This window comes from Oreochromis aureus, linkage group 11 (assembly GCF_013358895.1).
Source record: "Oreochromis aureus strain Israel breed Guangdong linkage group 11, ZZ_aureus, whole genome shotgun sequence".
In the NCBI taxonomy this organism is placed as follows: domain Eukaryota; kingdom Metazoa; phylum Chordata; class Actinopteri; order Cichliformes; family Cichlidae; genus Oreochromis; species Oreochromis aureus.
Window position 1 is genome coordinate 16,564,085 of NC_052952.1, and position 21,046 is coordinate 16,585,130.

At 38.1% G+C, this 21,046-nt stretch overlaps 2 protein-coding genes across 2 annotated transcripts; both read right to left on the reverse strand.

Annotated features, from left to right (window-relative positions):
* Positions 1-6,975: 6,975 nt before the first annotated feature.
* Positions 6,976-12,489, reverse strand: LOC120442575. Its single transcript, XM_039619259.1, has 15 exons — positions 12,298-12,489; positions 11,537-11,566; positions 11,090-11,428; positions 10,702-10,998; positions 10,492-10,606; positions 10,313-10,360; positions 9,862-9,888; positions 9,641-9,685; positions 9,534-9,560; positions 9,405-9,449; positions 8,131-8,157; positions 7,977-8,015; positions 7,826-7,888; positions 7,691-7,724; positions 6,976-7,326 (listed from the first exon to the last, which is right to left on the reverse strand). Exons 1-15 carry the CDS (start codon positions 12,458-12,460, stop codon positions 7,303-7,305), a joined length of 1,323 nt encoding a protein of 440 aa, XP_039475193.1. The 5' UTR covers positions 12,461-12,489; the 3' UTR covers positions 6,976-7,302.
* Positions 12,490-12,737: 248 nt separating this feature from the next.
* On the reverse strand, positions 12,738-20,680 carry LOC120442642. The gene is made up of 10 exons (XM_039619511.1): positions 20,623-20,680; positions 19,212-19,272; positions 17,057-17,440; positions 16,684-16,971; positions 16,311-16,610; positions 15,201-15,578; positions 14,387-14,674; positions 13,993-14,292; positions 13,276-13,653; positions 12,738-12,961 (listed from the first exon to the last, which is right to left on the reverse strand). Exons 1-10 carry the CDS (start codon positions 20,653-20,655, stop codon positions 12,738-12,740), a joined length of 2,634 nt encoding a protein of 877 aa, XP_039475445.1. The 5' UTR covers positions 20,656-20,680.
* Between the last annotated feature and the right edge of the window lie 366 nt (positions 20,681-21,046).

Here is a 21,046-nt window from a genome sequence, read left to right on the forward strand (position 1 = left end):
ACAAGCAAGTTTTAGCAGAATTGTGGAAGTTTCCCATTCATTTCAATGGGACAAATTAAAGGAAAAAAGCTTAATATTTTAAAAAGTATAACAGTTAAAAATACCAAAAGTCATTGCCATCATTAGCAGAAATAGCAGAATAGTTTAAAATTTGAACGGTGAAAATCGGCTGAAAATTGTGGAAGTAGTTAAGTGCCAAATAAAGCGCAAAAGTGGCAACTAGAATAATAATAATAAAGTAGAATAATAATAAAGAATAAAGAGAAACAGGAACTCAATAGTGTGGATGCCTTAAAGCATCCACACAATAACTAGAAAGCGAAAATTTCAGAAGAAATTTTATGTGTGCCTATGCCGCTGCTAATCAGTGTAGTTTGCCATTCATACGGCTACAGAGAGCAAAACTCAGTAGAGCAGCCATTCTCCACCATGAATTATGATAAAAACAAACACCGCTCGCGCCTCACAGATGACAACTTACAGTTTTGGGTAAAGATGAGGTGACTTCGTACAGCCCCGATTTGCAGGCGCTGTGCACAGAGGTTCATGAGCAGAAGTCCCATTGTATCACGGCAGACCCGACAATGTTTGCATGAACATGCTTTGAAGCATTACGTTATGGACCACTTTTCACACATGGTTGGTGTACCCACACAGGCAGCCGTAGCTTTTCAACTCATAGCCCAACACACACCCAAAAACAGCCAAGAGAGCACAGACTTTACACCCGTGGGTCCACCTCCCCTGCAGCGGCACTGCAGACCACGCCCGACACACATCAAACACGTAAAATAAATATGTATGCACTTTCGCATTCACTTTTTTTGTTTTTCTTATTTTTACATAGTGTTCTGAATGATGAACAATGGTCTACAGCCAATCTTGTGTATTATTATACAAACTTTGGTTGTAAGATTCAGATAACTATTTAATAAAAGCTAAATATTTTATACAGGGAGTGCAGAATTATTAGGCAAATGAGTATTTTGTCCACATCATCCTCTTCATGCATGTTGTCTTACTCCAAGCTGTATAGGCTCGAAAGCCTACTACCAATTAAGCATATTAGGTGATGTGCATCTCTGTAATGAGAAGGGGTATGGTCTAATGACATCAACACCCTATATCAGGTGTGCATAATTATTAGGCAACTTCCTGTCCTTTGGCAAAATGGGTCAAAAGAAGGACTTGACAGGCTCAGAAAAGTCAAAAATAGTGAGATATCTTGCAGAGGCATGCAGCAGTCTTAAAATTGCAAAGCTTCTGAAGCGTGATCATCGAACAATCAAGCGTTTCATTCAAAATAGTCAACAGGGTCGCAAGAAGCGTGTGGAAAAACCAAGGCGCAAAATAACTGCCCATGAACTGAGAAAAGTCAAGCGTGCAGCTGCCAAGATGCCACTTGCCACCAGTTTGGCCATATTTCAGAGCTGCAACATCACTGAGTGCCCAAAAGCACAAGGTGTGCAATACTCAGAGACATGGCCAAGGTAAGAAAGGCTGAAAGACGACCACCACTGAACAAGACACACAAGCTGAAACGTCAAGACTGGGCCAAGAAATATCTGAAGACTGATTTTTCTAAGGTTTTATGGACTGATGAAATGAGAGTGAGTCTTGATGGGCCAGATGGATGGGCCCGTGGCTGGATTGGTAAAGGGCAGAGAGCTCCAGTCCCACTCAGGCGCCAGCAAGGTGGAGGTGGAGTACTGGTTTGGGCTGGTATCATCAAAGGTGAGCTTGTGGGGCCTTTTCGGGTTGAGGATGGCGTCAAGCTCAACTCCCAGTCCTACTGCAAGTTTCTGGAAGACACCTTCTTCAAGCAGTGGTACAGGAAGAAGTCTGCATCCTTCAAGAAAAACATGATTTTCATGCAGGACAATGCTCCATCACACGCGTCCAAGTACTCCACAGCGTGGCTGGCAAGAAAGGGTTTAAAAGAAGAAAAACTAATGACATGGCCTCCTTGTTCACCTGATCTGAACCCCATTGAGAACCTGTGGTCCATCATCAAATGTGAGATTTACAAGGAGGGAAAACAGTACACCTCTCTGAACAGTGTCTGGGAGGCTGTGGTTGCTGCTGCACGCAATGTTGATGGTGAACAGATCAAAACACTGACAGAATCCATGGATGGCAGGCTTTTGAGTGTCCTTGCAAAGAAAGGTGGCTATATTGGTCGCTGATTTGTTTTTGTTTTGTTTTGACTGTCAGAAATGTATATTTGTGAATGTGGAGATGTTATATTGGTTTCACTGGTAAAATAAATAATTGAAATGGGTATATATTTGTTTTTGTTAAGTTGCCTAATAATTATGCACAGTAATAGTCACCTGCACACACAGATATCCCCTAAAATAGCTAAAACTATAAACTACTTCCAAAAACTTTCAGCTTTGATATTAATGAGTTTTTGGGTTCATTTAGAACATGGTTGTTGTTCAATAATAAAATTATTCCTCAAAAATACAACTTGCCTAATAATTCTGCACTCCCTGTATTTGTCTGTCAAAAATAGTTCATAACTTCCTTCAACTTATTCATGTCACCTAAAGAGTAAACCTGTTTCTCCATCACCAGTTCAGCTCTGATGATTCAGTAAGGACATCTGCCGTTTTACAGCTGTAGCTCCAGCAAACATCAGCTGATACCAGAAATTAAAAGCAAATGAATTCTAACAACAGCTGATCAAGCTTAAACGTGCTGCTGTTGTTTTGCGCGATAAACAAACAAGAGAGAAACGCCGATCATTGATCAGTTTCATGACTGAAGTTTCAACAGGCGAGAGAATGACAGGGGAGGCTGTCATAAAGTTCAACATGCGCACACAGCTGTATAGAAACTCCGTCGTGCTAGCTAGAACGCAGATACGAGTTATTGTAAGTGACTGAAAAAGTCAGCACAACGAAAATAAACTACACCTAAACTCTGTTTATATCTGACCCAAATAGAGTGCAGTTCATAACTTCTTACCTGAAATTCAGTTCACCTCACGCTCCTGCCTTCGCTTTCCCTGATCCATGATTGACCACCGCGTTAGCAATCGCCTGCCCGGCCTCATATGTCTCGTTGGCGGCATGTCCTTTCTGTCACACACCGGTGGATAGCTGCCCTCTGTTGTAGCTCCACCACCAAACAACTCAGTTATTTTTTCCACATCGACCAGCATCATCGGCCCATATAAACGAAAAATAAGTCCAGCTAAGACACAGACCCTTGCCGAGCGATCGGGCGATTAAACAAATTTTAGCCACCTCACTATCAGCCAAGCCTGGGTGGTTTTTCACGAAGGGGCGCTAGCTAGCTAAGCTAGCGGCGCTAGCTAGCTAGCCGGCTATCAGCAACACTTAAGAGAATTGTCGCTAATATGGGATGTCTTGATAAAACGAGCAGATATTTGAAGTTTACACACCTACATTCTCGCCTGAAAATATCTTAAAAGTGTATTTTGTGACCTAGAAACACGAATAAAAGACATATAAAACGAAGTGGTGTCCGCCATTGTTTAACTCGGCAGAGGGGTGCTATGAATTATGGGATATGGAGTTTTGTAACAAGCATACAGATTTTCAGCCGTACTACTCCCGGTATACCACTAGAGAGAGCCAACCCACCACAAATAAAGTCTGTTTCTATGGAAATTGGCCTAAATTTGCACTAAAATCTAAATATTCAAAAACTATAAAAGTCATAAACACCAAAAGTGTATACCATACTAGTCCAGCTCCAGCCGCACAAAATGATCTAACATATGTAACCCTATTTTCAAAACTGTTTGGCAGAGAAGCGGGAAAATTTTCACTAAAATATTAATATTTAAAAACTATAATAGTTATAAACACCAAAAGTCATAGCACACCATTCCTGATCCAGCCGCACAAAATGAGGTAACATATATGAAGCTTGTCTCAAAACTGCGGGGCGAGTTTCGCTGCAAAATTTCAGGCGGAAACTGAAGAATAATAATAATAATAATAAATCCGACGAATAGTAATATGTGTGCCTCTTGTCATAGGCACACATAATAATAAGAATAATAAATCCGACGAATAGTAATATGTGTGCCTCTTTCCATAGGCACACATAATAATAATAAATCCGAGGAATAGTAATATGTGTGCCTCTTGTCATAGGCACACATAATAATAATAATGACAATAACAAAACTTAACTAATTACTGAAACCAAGTTTTCAAGTGAACAGAAGTTCCTTTAAGACTTTAACATATGTCATCGTTGAAAAAAAATGTGTGTGGGGGTGGGTGGGGTTGAATTGTTGGTTTAAGTAAACTGCAAAATGTAAAAAAAAAACTGTGAAAACATGTGTCAAGAAAGGTTATGAAACTTAACACCTCACAATGACAAGTTACACTTATGTGTGTGTGTGTGTGGGGGGTTGGTTGACTAGGGGCTTATTTAATGGCTTTTTAGGGTAAGAATAGGAATGTTAATGTTAATCAATCAACAAAAATTCATTATCTATCGAGCTATCTAGTCAGATATACATACATACATACATACATACATATATATATATATATATATATATATATATATATATATATATATATATATATACACACACAATTGAAAGTGGTTTTAAGGCACGATTTAAAAGTGGACAGTGAAGGGGCCTCTCTAACGTGCAAGGTCAAATTATTCCATAATAGAGGTAAGGCGGGACAAGACTGTGAAAGCATTTAAAAACAAACATGAGAACTTTAAAATGAACTCTAAAAGACACATACAGCCAGTGCAGAGAGATAAAACCAGGAATTAGGCTCTTCTGTGTCAGAGGAAACAAAGTCAGAAGGGCCACAGAGCTGATTAAAAGTAGCAGAAAACAGCATGGTGGTGGAGGGGTTAATAACCCGACAGCGCCGAGCAGCAGCGCAACATTTAACTGCTGTATGTGTAAAACCAACGTTGAATAACACAGGCATATGATCTGAGAGTGCACAGTCACAAATCTAGTTAGTGACAGGCAGACCATATGACAGAACAAGATCCAGTGTGTGTCCATGCACATGTGCACGGCCAGGCACGGACTGTACCAGGCTAAAAGAGTCAATAAGGCTTAAAAAGTCATTTACCAGTGGCTTATCAGGACAACATACATGTATATTAAAATCCCCAACAATGAGAACACTATTAGTTGGGCATAATCTCCAACAATAAAAAACCCCCCAGAGAAGTCATTTATGAAGTTCTTATTGTATTTCGGGGGACGATAGATGACAGCACAGAAAACCGTGTTTGTGTGACTCACCTCAAACGAGGTAAGTTCGAAGCTGGAGAACGAAGGCTGTAGAAAACACTGCTTACATTTGTAATCCTTTTTGTAAACAGTCGCTGTGCCTGCACCTCTGCCTGACGTCCGTGGCGAATTAAAATAGCACAATCCATTGGTAAAAGTTCAGATAGAGCACTGGACTCACTAAACTCAGCCACGTCTCAGTCACACACAGAAAATCCAGATCACGGGAACTGAAAAAGTCCCGAAGAATAAAAGTTTTGTTTAAAAGTGATCTGGCGTTCACCAGGGCAATCCTAGCAGGAGCTGGAGCACCGGTTCAAGTCGAGAAACCTGACGCAGCAATCTCAGGTTTCGATGATGTTGACGGCGGAGGTTTAGCCTGGGAGGGCATGGGCAGGAAGGCCAAGGAGCATCATCAAAGCCGACCACAGGCACCAAACAGGCATCAACAGGATCCAGGAAACGCAGAGACACAAACAATCTTGGAAATAATCCATGCGCTGGTCAGAAAACAGCAGAACAATTCCTTAGATAAACCTTTAGCTTCACCAGCCAACCGCTTCATTTACCCCGGCGACGATGATGCCTTCGCCGAGAAGGTAGCGTGGGAACCCGTCCACTATAGGTAACCTGGGATTGCCGATACAACTGGGGTCAGGGGTTGCTGCCCACCAGCTCAAAACGACACAATATTTTGGACCACAGGTTGGAGGTCCAGTAGTGTCTGGCGATCATAACTCAGTAGAGACTTTGTTTCGTGGATGACAAAAGTTAGAAATAATATAAACAGGAACAAAGTTGGCAGTGACAAACGAGCAGCCACACACACCGGCGCCATCTTGCTTCACCCATGAACAAAATTATAAGGCTGTCCTAACAAATGGATTTACATCCAGATGGATGTCACCAATCTTCATCCAGATGGATTTTCTATAAAAAATGGGCCACTTTCCGTGATGTACAATTTTCTGAAGATTTGATATGTTCCAATTTTGTAGGGACTTTCACAAATGATGAATTCTGATCCAAGAAGACGAGTCTGTTTTTTGTCACAACCCCCTGCACAGAATAACTTAGTACTGATAAATCATTTGCTTCAAGAATGTTAAATATAACTGTATGAATAGTCACTTGTCAGTTTCCTTAGTAAAACGCTGACAGACAGGCTTTTTGTCAGACTGATTTAGTTTGTTGCTAAAAATGATTTGGTACTGGTACTTCTATTCAGAACTCTTTCATGTCAAAGCTTATTTCAAAATACCAAAATACCCCCGTCTAGTAGTAGTTGTCATAGGTTGTCAAAGTACCAGAGATCATACAGTATATCATACAAGGTATCCCTCCAACAAATCTACATGTATTTGTGCTTTTGTAGAGCATCTTTGAATTATAACACACCTCTCATAAAACATTTATGATTCATTGTGAATCATGTTTTGTAAATATATGTTTTATTAAATGTATTTTTTTCATAATGTATTTTTACCCAAAGATAGATTACTATGCAATAATTTTAGTAGCCTCGTCTATTTGGGATCAAACTGAGTGACGTACAATGAATGAAAGTACGTTTGTTATTCTTGCCTGCCTTAAAATGTGAACTCTCAGGTTTTTGTTTTCTTTTTCACAGTGACTGTGAGACAGTAGTTGGAAACTGAGCAATTTCAAAAATAAAATACTCAACAGCACAAATAACTGAGGCAACATCAGAAAAAACATCTTTATTGCTGTTTATCATGTATTAAGCAAAGCAAGTTACTACATCATTTTGTAATTGACCAAATTAAATGAAATTTAAAGAAAGCCAAGTGAAAGTTAAACTATAAAAACATTAAATCCTGCAGTATTATTAAGAACTTTTCCCCACATATCATACATCTACATCAGCAGTACAGTTTGCATTAGCATGTATTCATAACAGAAGCCACCTCGGGTGTCTTTGCAGTTGATAATGGCTGTTCAGCTAGATGATAACCTTTGAAACAGGAGACTTGCGAGACATGAGCCTGAAAGATTAAGATGTCTCTGGGACGTCTTTGAAGAAGTCAAAAGTTGCCGTACAGTTGATTCTGCAAGAGTTTTGAGTAAAAATGTATTCAGTTTTAATCTAAAATGATTCTTAAATAATTAGCTTTTTGTTTTTTTCCGAACACAACAAAACAAACTAAATTAACTTTAAATAAATCAAAGTCTAGTTAGTAGGGATTTGTTTCAAACAAAGTTCATCCATATAAATAATTCAAGTTTCTTACACCAACCTTGGCATGGTTATCAAGCATAACAAAATAAATTACTTTAGACAAAGTATAACATTTTTAACAGATTAAGTAATAATCTGTGATGGAATCAGTCTGGATGTTGTGATCTTATTTAATGAAAAAAGTCTTAAATTTGGTTGATTTGGATTTTGTCATTCACTGCAATATCACTAACCTCAGGGTTGAAAGGGGATGGTCGTCTCCTGTTACTGTATCAAACAACATAGAAATGGAAGCAGATTGTTCAAACATAAAGAAATACAACACATTGGTATGTCATTTAAAGACACAGTGCATGAATATAACTCACTCCTTCGGGGATGGACAGCGTGGTTTGGACTCAGCTCCACATGTTACATTGCTGCTGTTTTTACTATGGGCGTTGAAGAAAATAACATGTTAGTTTATGACTGTTTTTACTGTCACATTATGGCGGTTGTCGTACTGCTATGAATACTTACCTATATCCAACACTGATGTTCGCAGTGCGGTCTTGGCGTCTGCAGAATGGATAAACATTCTTTAAACATTACTTAATGTGTGTATGTATATTTCTTTTATATAGGGAAATTTAAAAAATGATATAAAAACAAACAAGAAGACTACAAATACTACCTTGAAAATCGGCTCCAAAATGACTGCCTATAGAATGAAAATAATAATAAGAAGAAGAAGACGAAGAAGAAGACAAGGAAAAGGAAAGATTTCAATTCATTTCAAGTCACTTCAATTCAGTTATTATTTAAACAGTGCAAAATCACAGGAACAGTTGCTTCTAGGCACTTTACACTGTACAGTAAAGACCTAAAATAGAGCAAGCACTTGGCAACAGAGGAAAAAGAAAAACTCTCTTTTAACAGGAAGAAACAGCTGGCAGAACTAGGCTCAGGGAGGGACAGCCATCTGCTGCAACAGGTTGGGGGTGCGGGGAGGAAAACAGGATAAAAGACACATTGTGGAAGAGAGCCAGAGATTAATAATAACTAATAATTAACTATAGAATGGCATAAAACATATAGTGAGTGAAAAAAGGTTAACGAAAAAAAAGTCCTATTGGTCTATTGCAGCTTAATTAGGGAAAGATTCAGGGTCATCTAATCCCACTCTAACAAAATGCTTTATTCAAAAGGAAAGTTTTAAGCCTAATCTTAAAAGTAGGAAGAGTGTCTTCTTAATTCAAACTGGGAGCTGATTTCACAGAAGAGGGGCCTGAAAGCTGAAGACTCTGCCTCTCATGCTACTTTAAAATATACTAGGTACCACAAGTAAGCCCACAGTCTGAGAGCAAAGTGCTCTGAGGTTTTTCAGATAAGATGGAGCCTAATTCTTCAAGACCGTGTATGTCATGAGAAGGAGTTTAAGTTTAATTCTGGAATTAACAGGGAGGTGATGAAAAGAGGTCAACAGGGGAGAAATATGCCCTCTCTTTCTAGTCTCTTGATTTTGGATCAACTGAAGGCTTTTCAGGGAGCCCAATTGCAATGAATTACAGTAGTCCATCCTAAAACTAAAATATGTATGAATTAGTTTTTCAGCATCTGAGACAGAATGTTTCTAATTTAAGAGATATTAGGTAAATACAATAAAGTTGTCCTACAAATTTTTTAATATGCACATTGAAAGGTCAAAAACCTGGTCAAAACAACTCCAAGGTTCCTCACAGTGTTACTGAATGTCAACATAATGCCATCCAGATTAAGCATCTGATTAGGTACAATATTTCTAAAATTTTTAGGGCCGTGTTCAATAACCTCAGTTTTACATGAATTTCAATGCAGGTGGTTAGGGGTCATATAGGTCTTTAGGGACATTTCTGCAGTTTTACTTAAGAAAAAGAAGGAGAAACAACTGTAAGAGTAAAAAATTGTAAAATCGAAATCCAACAGCACCTGGGCTTCCTCTCCTGTTGCCATGCCATGCGATCCTCTTCTTTTCTATTAAGAGTACAATCAACAGGATATTTCCAGTTAAGCATTCATATCAGGGTTACAAACGAAGGCTTTTTTTGTTTTCCTTACCGGGAAAATCGACTCCAAATGGACCTCCTATTTTGAAAGCAAAGCATTGTTAGTTGGTTTGTTTTACTGTATTTCTTCAGTTTGCAAAACAAACACTGATGATATACCTTTTTTCTGGCCTTGGTGGTCTGTCTCTGTCATCTGGGTATCTCCTAAATGTTTTGTGAGACAATTAGGAGTCAGTTTTTAAAAAAATGCAAGGTACCGTCTATGCCTTACTTTCAAAAATAAGGCACAGTCTATGCACAATAAATCACATGAGTCACTTTATTTCATTACATGATACAATGAAGAGAACAGTCACAAAGGAATCCTTAAAAATGGTTACCTGGATAATCTATCCCAAAGTGATCTTCTGTGAAATTACAGGGAGAAATATTTACAGGGTTGTTTTGGTGGAGACATTAAAAAAGAAAGAAATAACAGTTATTAACAAATTAGCAACAACATTTTTCACACATGCTTTTACAAATATTAGCTCAAACATCACATTTATAGACATCAGGTGTTTAAAACAACAATTGCAACCACCAACTTTTTTTTATCATGTTGCTCATGCAGCTCATTCAACCATCTCAACTTCATTCTTCTGTGTCAGATATGATATGACTGATAAAAGTTATTTGCATTTAATTAATATGGATATGTTGTTGAAGAAGCTCTGGATGCTTTTAGATTCTTTTGAATCATTTTAGAACATCTTTAAAATGTGATGAGAGGTCTTGACTCATGACTGAATTATGTCATTATTATTCACTTTTTATGTTAAAATAACGTACCTTTTTTCTGGTCGAGGTGGTGGTTTCAGTGATTCATCTGTGTGTTTCCTATATTTGGTTGGAGGAGAAGAAAAACATTTTCAACTTCAGAGTCAACACATTGTAACATCGTTACACAGACAGCTGCAATGAATATCAGAAATATGATATGATATAAATTAATGTTATATTTCCTCAACCTTTTCCTCCAGATGAAGACTGCAAACACTGCAGCTAAGGTGATTATGATGAGAGCTACAAATGAGACTGGAAAGGCCACTGGAGCAGAACTTTTAAACCTGTACGTCAGTGATCCTGGTGATGTAGATACATTTGAGGTTAATAAACACAATTCAACAGATGAAATACTTGCATAACATACAGAATATAGATAAAGTGTGTCTGCTAACCCTTCACATTTAAGCTGACTGTGTGGGCTTGTTGCCTGTTACGCCAAAAGATAGCGTTACAGGTGAGGTTTCTGACTCCATCTCCTTCAGTAACAATAAAAGTGATTGTGGAAGTTGTCTGCCAGGTGCCTCGTGACATCATGATGTGTGAGACCTCACTGGTGAGGTGAGAGACACTCCATGAGAACACCGGAGGATGTGATGAACATGTGTGTGTAACAGAACATGAAACAGTTATAGTTGAACCAGCATCAACTTCTTCTGGAACGGGGGTCATCACTGGTTTTTCTGGAGAAGCTGAGCATGACAAACACAAAGAAGATTATACTTGATACGTAGAAAGCAATGTGTTTGTCACATTTCAGTGATCTATAGTGGGACTCCAAACCTTTCATGATAATAAATACACAGCTGTTGTTGAATGTATGTGTCTCATGTTCTTTCTGTGCATAGAAACAGAAGGGTCCGTTGTCAAAGGGCTTGATGTCATCAATCTCCAGTGAGCAGTTTCCCTCATTTAGATTTCCTAACATTTTGGTTCGGCCCTTAAAATGGTCAATTACATAGCTTTGGCCATTATGGAAGATAATGTCTCCTTTTTTTTTGGACCAGATGCCACGGGTCATCGGTTCATCCTCTTTGTACTGGAAACTGCAGGGAATCACCACACAGGAGCGAGTCAAGGCACTAAATCTTAAAGGGACGTCGGCAGGCAAAGCAGAGGTTGCTGTAATGGGAAAAAAAACTAATGTTAGATGCTGGTTTAAATTAATCCTCTTGAGATGTGACATGATGAAAACAAAAAGAGTTCCAGAGTGCTGAGAAGTGCACTTACTGTAATTTTCAAATGGATCTCTCTCATATTCTGGGAAAATGATAAAAAACAATTAATAACAATTCAACATCTGTTCGAGTATTTTTGTTTTTTTGGAAAGTTAGATGAAAGTAGGTCTCATGTGTAAGGTTAAAGCCATAAGCCTATTGGTTCAGATTTATAAAAACAGTTATAAGAGTTGAAAAGTGTTATAAAAATTGTTGGTCCCTGGGCAATAATGGAGACAATCTTTTAAATCTAGATGGAGGCAGGTTTTATACTTTTCTTTCTAGTTTTCTCTTTACAAATGTTTTGTGGCACTTTTCATCCATCCAGCAATCCTTCAGTTTTCTTCTGCTGATCCAGTTTACACTCCTAGAGGTATTGCAGCCTGTCTCTGATGTCATAGGGTGAAAAGTGGGATACACCTTGGACAACTTGCCCATCTATTGCAGATCTGGCACTTTATTGCAAAATGTCTTTCTGAATACATTATCTAAAAGTTTTGTATTTCTCCCTCTTTTCCCTTCTCAGTGACTTCCAGCTTATCACTCAGCTATATGTTTATATATAATGCCCAAATCAAACACGCTAGCTTTAACTCTAGTCAAGCTAATGGCTTCCTCTTCTTCTTGTGTATGTGCTAACCTGAGCTAACTGGCGGCTGGCTTTATTTTTTTATTTTTTTTACTAATCTAACAAAATCAGTTTTCCAACAGAAAGCTAATAGGTATATTTTGTAAAGTATCAAACGATCAGGAGGGCGACATGTAGGAACTCACGTTTTACAGTAAGAGTTGCAGATGTTGAGAACTCTCCACTAATAAACTGAGCAGTGCAAGTCAAAAGTTTACCATCATCACTTAGGGAGGGAATAAAAGTCAGATTTGACACTATAGTGTATGTATTGTTGGGAGTCATTTTGGTGTTTAATGAACTTTGCATGTTGTTGTAGTTCCAGATGACACTTGGTGTGTTTTCCTGCACTTAAAGATAACAGAACAAGTGACATTCTTCGCCATGCCCTCTGTTAACTCCCTGGTGGTTCATTCATAGTGATTTCCTGAAATGGACCTGAGCAAAAAGTTAGAGTGAAGCTTAATGATAACAATATATAGCAGTTGTTGTTTAATTCAAATAAAACCTCCCATTAAACTTACATTCAACGTTGAGTGGAATTTCCTTGGTGGCTTTCTGACCCCAGAGTAGCTAACAGTACAAGTCACACTCTGGTGCTCTTCTTTACTTCCCAAAATCGTTCTACTGTCCTTTCCCAAATCCCATCAGATACCAGTGTGTCCATGATCTGGTCTTTTCCAGGTATACCATTTAGGGTTACAGTTGGGGGAGCAGAAATACATGCGTGGCGCACACTGCAGGACACAGTGCCCTGCTCTCCCACTCTGGGAGTACCAATAATATTTAGCTCTGGTTCTGGTGCATGTTCTGTGAATAAGAAATATTTAAGAGCCATAGTGATACAGTAACTTCTGAGTTCTATGTTCCAGAAATAAAAATGTTTACATAATTGTATTTTTAACAGCCAGTTTGTGGGAATTAAATTCATTGTTTACTCTGTTATGCTAAATATTTTACTGCACATTTGTTAGTTTGTTTTTTATATAGAAAGGCACCAAAACAACAAAATAAATTATAAATGACTGAATGTAGTGACAAGTGAAGTCCTGACTCAAGCTTTCTGTAATCATTTTTTGGATTTAAGTTGAAGTGACTGTAAATGGGAATTCAGTGACACTTACCTGAAACACTAAGTTCAGTAGATCCATCATAAAATGAGTGACCTACGGTGTGGTAGGAAGTAATTGAGTTCTTATCTATCCATGGATAAAGTCGGTCATGGTTGTGGGACATCTCCAGCCTTTCAATCTTAAGACTACAGTTCTGCTCCACCACTGAACCAATCAAGCTTGTTCGACCATCAAACTTACTAATAACACTCCCTCCTTGGTTGAATACAGCTGGAAATCCATTGATTTGGTACAAGTACCACATCACTTGAAGGTCATTAGGCTGGGAGTTTTTGTAGGAGAATTTGCATGGAATGATGAGACATGAGCCCTTCAATCCAATTATGGTGCTTGGAGCATTGAAAGACCAACCTCGATTGAGTATGTTTCCTGCAAAAGAGAAGATACTTTTGAAGCAACATTTAATCTTAAAAAAAAAATCTTAACAGACATAGACACAGCCGCCATGGCCAGAGAAGAAAGAGAAGAGGAGCAGAAACAGCAAGATGAATAAGCTGCAATGTGATGAGGAACTGAGAAGCTTTTCACAAAAGAACAAAATTGCTGAAAAGCACACTGTAAATAAAGACTTTGCAATCACACTGCCGAGTCGGGGTCATTCCTACCACACAAACAACATTCATTTTTTTTCTGGTATATATCTACTCTAATAACTTTTCATCTGTCTGGCTGAGCTGTTAAATGAAGATAATTACTATCTGCACTTACTTTTTACCCGCAGGCTGATGCTCACTTCTTGTGTTTGCCCCCCCTTGAATTTTGCAAAGCAGGTAACAGATCTCCCGTTGTCGCTGGGTGAAGATTTAAATGACAGCATGGAGACAGTCCTCCACTGAGTCTCCCCCGGTACCTTTTCTGTATTAGCAGATGCTGCCACACTGCCATAGTTCCATGTGAGAGTTGGTGTATTCTTGTGGCATGTGTACAGGGCAGTGCATGTTACTTTGCTATCATACCCTTCAAGAAATTCATCTGATGTAGAGCTAATATTCAATGGAGAAATGGAGCCTGAGATATAAATGGAAAATGTTACAGTTTTTATGTCACATTAAATTCAGTACATGAAATATATTGCACATCAAATACATCACATGGTACTCACATTCAGCAGTCAGTGGAATCGACTTTTCGGCACTCTGACCTGCAGGGTAGTTAACAGCACAACTTACACTCTCGTGCTCTTCTTTTACTGTCCAAGTTCGAATAATTTTCCTTTCCCAAATCCCTTCAGATACCAGAGTGTCCATGTTCTGGTTTGTTCCAGGTAAATCCTTTAGGGTTAGGGTTGGGGGAGCAGAGAAACATGTATGCCGCACACTGCAGGACACAGTGCCCTGCTCTCCCACTTTGAGGATACCAATAATGCCCAGCTGTGGTTCTGGTGCATGTTCTGTTAATTCAAAGCAAAAATTGAGAGCTATCGTGACACAGCAACTTCTGAGTCATTTGCACAAATTAATAACTGCAATTAAACAAACGTAGTTAAAAGTGATAGGAAAGAAAAATAATGTGATCGCTGAAAATAAATATTTCTCCACATTATTTTATGTCTCTCTTAATGTTTTGATATAAGTATTGTAGTTTGAAGTGTTATTGAAATGCATTTATTGGGTTTAGACAACACTGTGCTGGAAATAACTCAAGGTTCTAACTACAAGTTAGATGCAGAGGCAAATCATTGCAAGTTATACATGCACAAAACTAAAATATAAATAAGTAATTTAAAAAAAGATCTTTTTCAAACTAGAGAAGCTTTTGCCATGAGGCCTTAAGCTTGTTGCATTATACATTTTTTTTGAAATTTTTTTTTAAATCAGAGAGGAATCAGTTTGTCTTGGTAAGGTTTACTTTCTGTAGTAACTTAGATGTCTATCCTGGGAATTGAGGTTGAATTGAGGAAATTAATGAATGCTTACCTGAAACAATAAGTTTTGTAGAGCTATCAAAAAATGTATGATCAATAGTGCGGTAAGAATCAATGGGGTTCTTATCCATCCATGGATAAAGTCGGTCACGGTTGTGTGACATGTCCAGCCTTTCAATCTTAAGACTACAGTTCTTCTCAGTCACTGATCCAGTCAAGCTTGTTCGACCATGAAACTTACTAATAACACTCTCTCCTTGGTTGAATACAGCTGGGTATTTATTCCTCTGATACAAGTACCATATAACCTTAAGGTTATTAGGCTGAGAGTTTTTGTACAAAAATTTACATGGAATGATGAGACATGACCCTTTCAACCCAGTTATGGTGGCTGGAGCCGTGAAGGACCAACCCAGATTCAGTATGTTTCCTGCAAAAGAGAAGATACTTTTGAAGCACTTTTGATCTTAACAAAAAATAAATAAATATTGGCAGCCACCGGTGCTACCCCACTGCCCCCTAGTAGATGCACGTATGGTATAAATTTTAAAACAGTGCATGATTTTTCAAAAGTTGTCCTGTGAACTTGAGCCAGATGACTTCATTCTTGACTTATTGCATTCTCAAACTCAAGTGCCCATAATTGTGGAGTGACGGCATCCTGAGTTAATCTAAACATGATGGAAGTTTCTTTTCATAGATCTCAAAGACAGAGAACAATATTAGCCTCCATGACTTGTATTTGTAAAATCTAAAAAATCAGTCTCTGCATCAGGTCTGGTATCATGATCGATGCAAGTCCTCTGTTAGTCTTCATATTTCTGAGATATGATTCAAGTATTCATAAATGGATAAAAAAATGGCTAATTGCTGATAATGGGCGCTGGTACCACTGGAAAACTTGGTCATCAGCCTATTATTATTATTATTATTATTATTATTATTATTATTATTATTATTATTATTATTATTATAAGTAGTAGTAGTAGTAGTAGTATTAAAGTACATTTCAAAAGCATGTACATAAACTATGATTAGGTAAAATCATTTTTATTGCAGATGTAGTTTGTGAGAGAATACAAATGCAGGACAATCCTATAAATGTTTTAAGAGTTTTAGGTGTATTGTTAGATGTTACATTTAGATAAATATTTGTACTTACGCTTTACCCGTAGCGTGACGCTTGCTTCTTTTGTCTGACCTCCAGGGAAGCGTGCATAGCATATCAGCGATCTTCCATTGTCATTAGCTGATGCTGTAAATGTCAGTGTGGAGACAGTCCTCCACTGAGCACCCCCTGATAACTTGCTAGTATCAGAAGAGGCTGGCATATTACCATAATTCCATGTCAGAGTTGGAATATTTCGATAGCATGTGTATGAAACACTGCAGGTTACTGTACTTTGATCTCCCTCCAGAAATTCATATGATGCAGAGCTGACAGTCAGCCCTGAAATGGAGCCTGGGATACAATTAAAAATGGTTAAATATCAAAGATGGCGTAGGATAAAATATAATTTACTTTTACTACATACATTGTGAGGTTAAGGTTTTAGATGCTGATGCAGAGCGACCACCACGGTGTTGGACATAGCACTCCACAGTTTGATATTCTTTCTCTATGAACAGAGTGGTTGTTACCATAGTTTTAGATCTTCCATCAGATAGAGGACTATGAGTTAGACGTTCGTTTCGCAGTGGGATGTTGAGCCTCAGACTTGGGGGATAAGTGGGACAAGTGTGGTAAACACTGCATTGCACTGTTACAGACTGCCCAACCACCTTGTTTCCAAAGATCTCAATAACCGGTGGATCTGCTGTGCCTTAAATAACAAAATGTGAAGAATTACATAATCATACAACAACATAATGATCAATTTATAGTGAAAGCTTAAATTATTTACCTACCTACTACTTCAACTGTTACAGTTGTGTCATAGAAAGGGTAGGTTCTCCATCCAACATTTTCCGGATCCACCCAGGGATAAAGCTTCTGACTGTGATCAGCCAAGGTCACTCGTTTAATCAACAGACTGCATGTCCGATGGTGTGAAGAAGTATATACACTTGTTCTTCCTTTAAATATGTCCAGCACATCATTCCTGTTCCAGTTGTCAGATACTATTGGATATCCTCTGCTCACATATTGATACCACACTACACGATCTGGTCTTTTAGGTGGATACTGATAGTAATCATAACTGCAAGGGATAACAAGGCAGGAACCCAACAATCCTTTGATATTTCTTGGCATTTTTACCTCCCAAGCACTGGAGCTGCACAAAATATATGCTGCAAGAGAATCATGGCACAATGAGAGAAATTAAAATACAGTGGCTTGCAAAAGTATTCGGCCCCTTGAACTTTTCCACATTTTGTCACATTACAGCCACACCCATGAGCCAATTTTATTGGAATTCCACGTGAAAGACCAACACAAAGTGGTGTACACGTGAGAAGTAGAATGAAAATCATACATGATTCCAAACATTTTTTCCAAATAAATAATTGCAAAGTGGGGTGTACATAATTATTTTGCCCCCTTTTGTCTGAGTGCAGTCAGTTGCCCATAGACATTGCCTGATGAGTGCTAATGACTAAATAGAGTGCACCTGTGTGTAATCTAATGTCAGTACAAATACAGCTGCTCTGTGACGGCCTCAGAGGTTGTCTAAGAGAATAGTGGGAGCAGCAACACCATGAAGTCCAAAGAACACACCAGACAGGTCAGGGATAGAGTTATTGAGAAATTTAAAGCAGGCTTAGGCTACAAAAAGATTTCCCAAGCCTTGAACATCCCATGGAGCACTGTTCAAGCGATCATTCAGAAATGGAAGGAGTATGGCACAACTGTAAACCTACCAAGACAAGGCCGTCCACCTAAACTCACAGGCCGAACAAGGAGAGTGCTGATCAGAAATGCAGCCAAGAGGCCCATGGTGACTCTGGACGAGCTGCAGAGATCTACAGCTCAGGTGGGGGAATCTGTCCATAGGACAACTATTAGTCGTGCACTGCACAAAGTTGGCCTTTATGGAAGAGTGGCAAGAAGAAAGCCATTGTTAAAAGAAAACCATAAGAAGTCCCGTTTGCAGTTTGCCACAAGCCATGTGGGGACACAGCAAACATGTGGAAGAAGGTGCTCTGGTCAGATGAGACCAAAATGGAACTTTTGGCCAAAATGCAAACGCTATATGTGGGGAAAACTAACACTGCACATCACTCTGAACACACCATCCCCACTGTCAAATATGGTGGTGGCAGCATCATGCTCTGGGGTGCTTCTCTTCAGCAGGGACAGGGAAGCTGGTCAGAGTTGATGGGAAGATGGATGGAGCCAAATACAGGGCAATCTTGAAGAAAACCTCTTGGAGTCTGCAAAAGACTTGAGACTGGGGCGCAGGTTCACCTTCCAGCAGGACAACAACCCTAAACATAAAGCCAGGGCAACAATGGAATGGTTTAAAACAAAACATATCCATGTGTTAGAATGGCCCAGTCAAAGTCCAGATCTAAATCCAATCGAGAATCTGTGGCAAGATCTGAAAACTGCTGTTCAAACGCTGTCCATCTAATCTGACTGAGCTGGAGCTGTTTTGCAAAGAAGAATGGGCAAGGATTTCAGTCTGTAGATGTGCAAAGCTGGTAGAGACATACCCTAAAAGACTGGCAGCTGTAATTGCAGCAAAAGGTGGTTCTACAAAGTATTGACTCAGGGGCTGAATAATTACGCACACCCACTTTGCAGTTATTTATTTGTAAAAATGTTTGGAATCATGTATGATTTTCATTCCACTTCTCACGTGTACACCACTTTGTATTGGTCTTTCACGTGGAATTCCAATAAAATTGATTCATGTTTGTGGCTGTAATGTGACAAAATGTGGAAAAGTTCAAGGGGGGCGAATACTTTTGCAAGCCACTGTATAGCACACACACACACACACACACACACACACACACACATATATATATATATATATATATATATATATATATATATATATATATATATATATATATATATATATATATATATATATATATCTGGAAATTACCATACCTAGACAGAAGCACAGGAAAAATGGTCCAGACCCAGACATCTTGTTAATGGTATAACATTCCTGAAATAAATATATGGAATTACCAAATTATCATCTTATTTTTATTCAGTGTACAACTAAAAGCAAAAAAAATCACAAATTCTAAAGTTGTGCCATTCAATGGGCCATTTGACGCATAATTCTAAAGTTGAGACAATAGAGTCAATCAATAAAAAGACCAACAACAACAAACACATAAACACGAGCACTCAGAGAGGACAACTCCCCCTAAAGGGTAAGGGCTATACTAAAACCTTGACATTTTATGATGTTTTTATTACAATATGATGCCTCAGTCTGTTATGTTGTCTTTGTGAAATCGTAGGGCATCTTATTGAAAAAATAAAACGTGTGTTGTGCAGCTCTCTCCATGTTCTTTCATGTGATATATTACTTGATATGGTTTCTTGAAAAAAAAATTTCAAGGTCAACTTTGACCTTGGGGACTAACATTGAAGATGAAGATCAAATACTTGGCCAACGCAGGTACTAATGACCCCCTAGGCTTAGTATTTCTTGTTATATTTGAAGACAATCCATAAGATGTTGCAAGGTCTAGGCTTTACTGATTTTTACATTTGGTATGACCTTGATCTTCGCCATGACTTGATTTACCAAAATTAAGTATAATATAAAATTAAGGGATCAACAGCTATTATATTATGGCCCCATCCCTACTACTGTTTGAAGCATCAGGGTATAGTGTCTTCGAGTAATATATAAATCGTAATGTTATAGACTGTTTCCAGACTGGAGTAGGTACAGCATTGTTTTCTAGGGTCACTTAAACAAAAAAAAGTTTAAAGTTTTAATAGGCTTTAAGAGGGTAATAGTTGGAAAGCACTATCAATATAGTCAGCACCCAACCCATTTTCTTACTGAAAGACTATTCAACCAGAACAGGTTTTCACCCCGAAAAAAAGTCATTCAGAGATCATTAATAATGCCTAAATGCTTAAATGCTTAAATGTTACTTACTTAGTTAATTACTCATGGAAAACTAAGTTTGAAAATACTGGCAAAAGACTAAACAATGCTAGAGTGGTACAAGATGCAAAATGTTTAGAGATTATATAATACCCAGAGGCTTATGAAAAATATTTCCAATTACAAAAACTTCTCTAGACAGTTTAAATACATAAATATATAACTATATATATTATATACTTATATATACTTATTCATATATATAAACAATCCTATGGGAAATAAACTTTTCTTTACATTACTTCCCCCCCCCCCTTACATTTGTAAAATGTGGGGAAGTGGATAATGCAAAATTGTAATCTTTTTGTGAACAAATTTTTTCTAATAAAAAAGTCTGTTGACATTATTTCAGCAAAAAGAAAAAAAGTTCTTTAATTTACTTACCTCCACAGAGGAATAGTCATTAAGCGTTTTCATACAAGTAAAACTAAAAATGCAGCTTTTTAACCACACAGTGTGGGCGGAGGGTATGATTTTCCACCCACAAGGGGGGGCAAAGCTCTAAAACCTAATGGTGTGTGTCAGGTTGAATAATCTATTGCACTTTTGGGTATTTTTTTTCACAAAATAACATCATTTCGAAAGCATTTAATTTTAAAAAGCATAACTGAATAAACTACAGTTACATTAAACATATATACATTAATATATATGAATGGGTTTGAACTGTGTGCGGGGAAGTGTTGGAAAAGGTCATGAAATGTAAAAAGAAAAACTTTGTCTTTGATAAGTTACCCTCATCAGTGTGATAAGTATGACTTGTCTTTGTGAAACTTGTAAGTCCAACTTCTTGAGGAAGTAGAGGAAC

What these genes read in the sequence shown, in the direction of transcription:
- LOC120442575 (XM_039619259.1), bottom strand. Translation starts at nt 12,460, where the DNA reads ATGCAAAGTTCATTAAACACCAAAATGACTCCCAACAATACATACACT. An exon ending in TGCAACTCTTACTGTAAAAC is followed by an intron (nt 11,567 to 12,297) that starts GTGAGTTCCTAC and finishes TCATTTTCCCAG; the next exon opens with AATATGAGAGAGATCCATTT. An exon ending in CGCTGTCCATCCCCGAAGGA is followed by an intron (nt 7,725 to 7,825) that starts GTGAGTTATATT and finishes TGTTTGATACAG; the next exon opens with TAACAGGAGACGACCATCCC.
- LOC120442642 (XM_039619511.1), bottom strand. Translation starts at nt 20,655, where the DNA reads ATGAAAACGCTTAATGACTATTCCTCTGTGGAG. An exon ending in TGTAACAGTTGAAGTAGTAG is followed by an intron (nt 16,972 to 17,056) that starts GTAGGTAAATAA and finishes TTGTTATTTAAG; the next exon opens with GCACAGCAGATCCACCGGTT. An exon ending in TACTGAACTTAGTGTTTCAG is followed by an intron (nt 12,962 to 13,275) that starts GTAAGTGTCACT and finishes TCTTATTCACAG; the next exon opens with AACATGCACCAGAACCAGAG.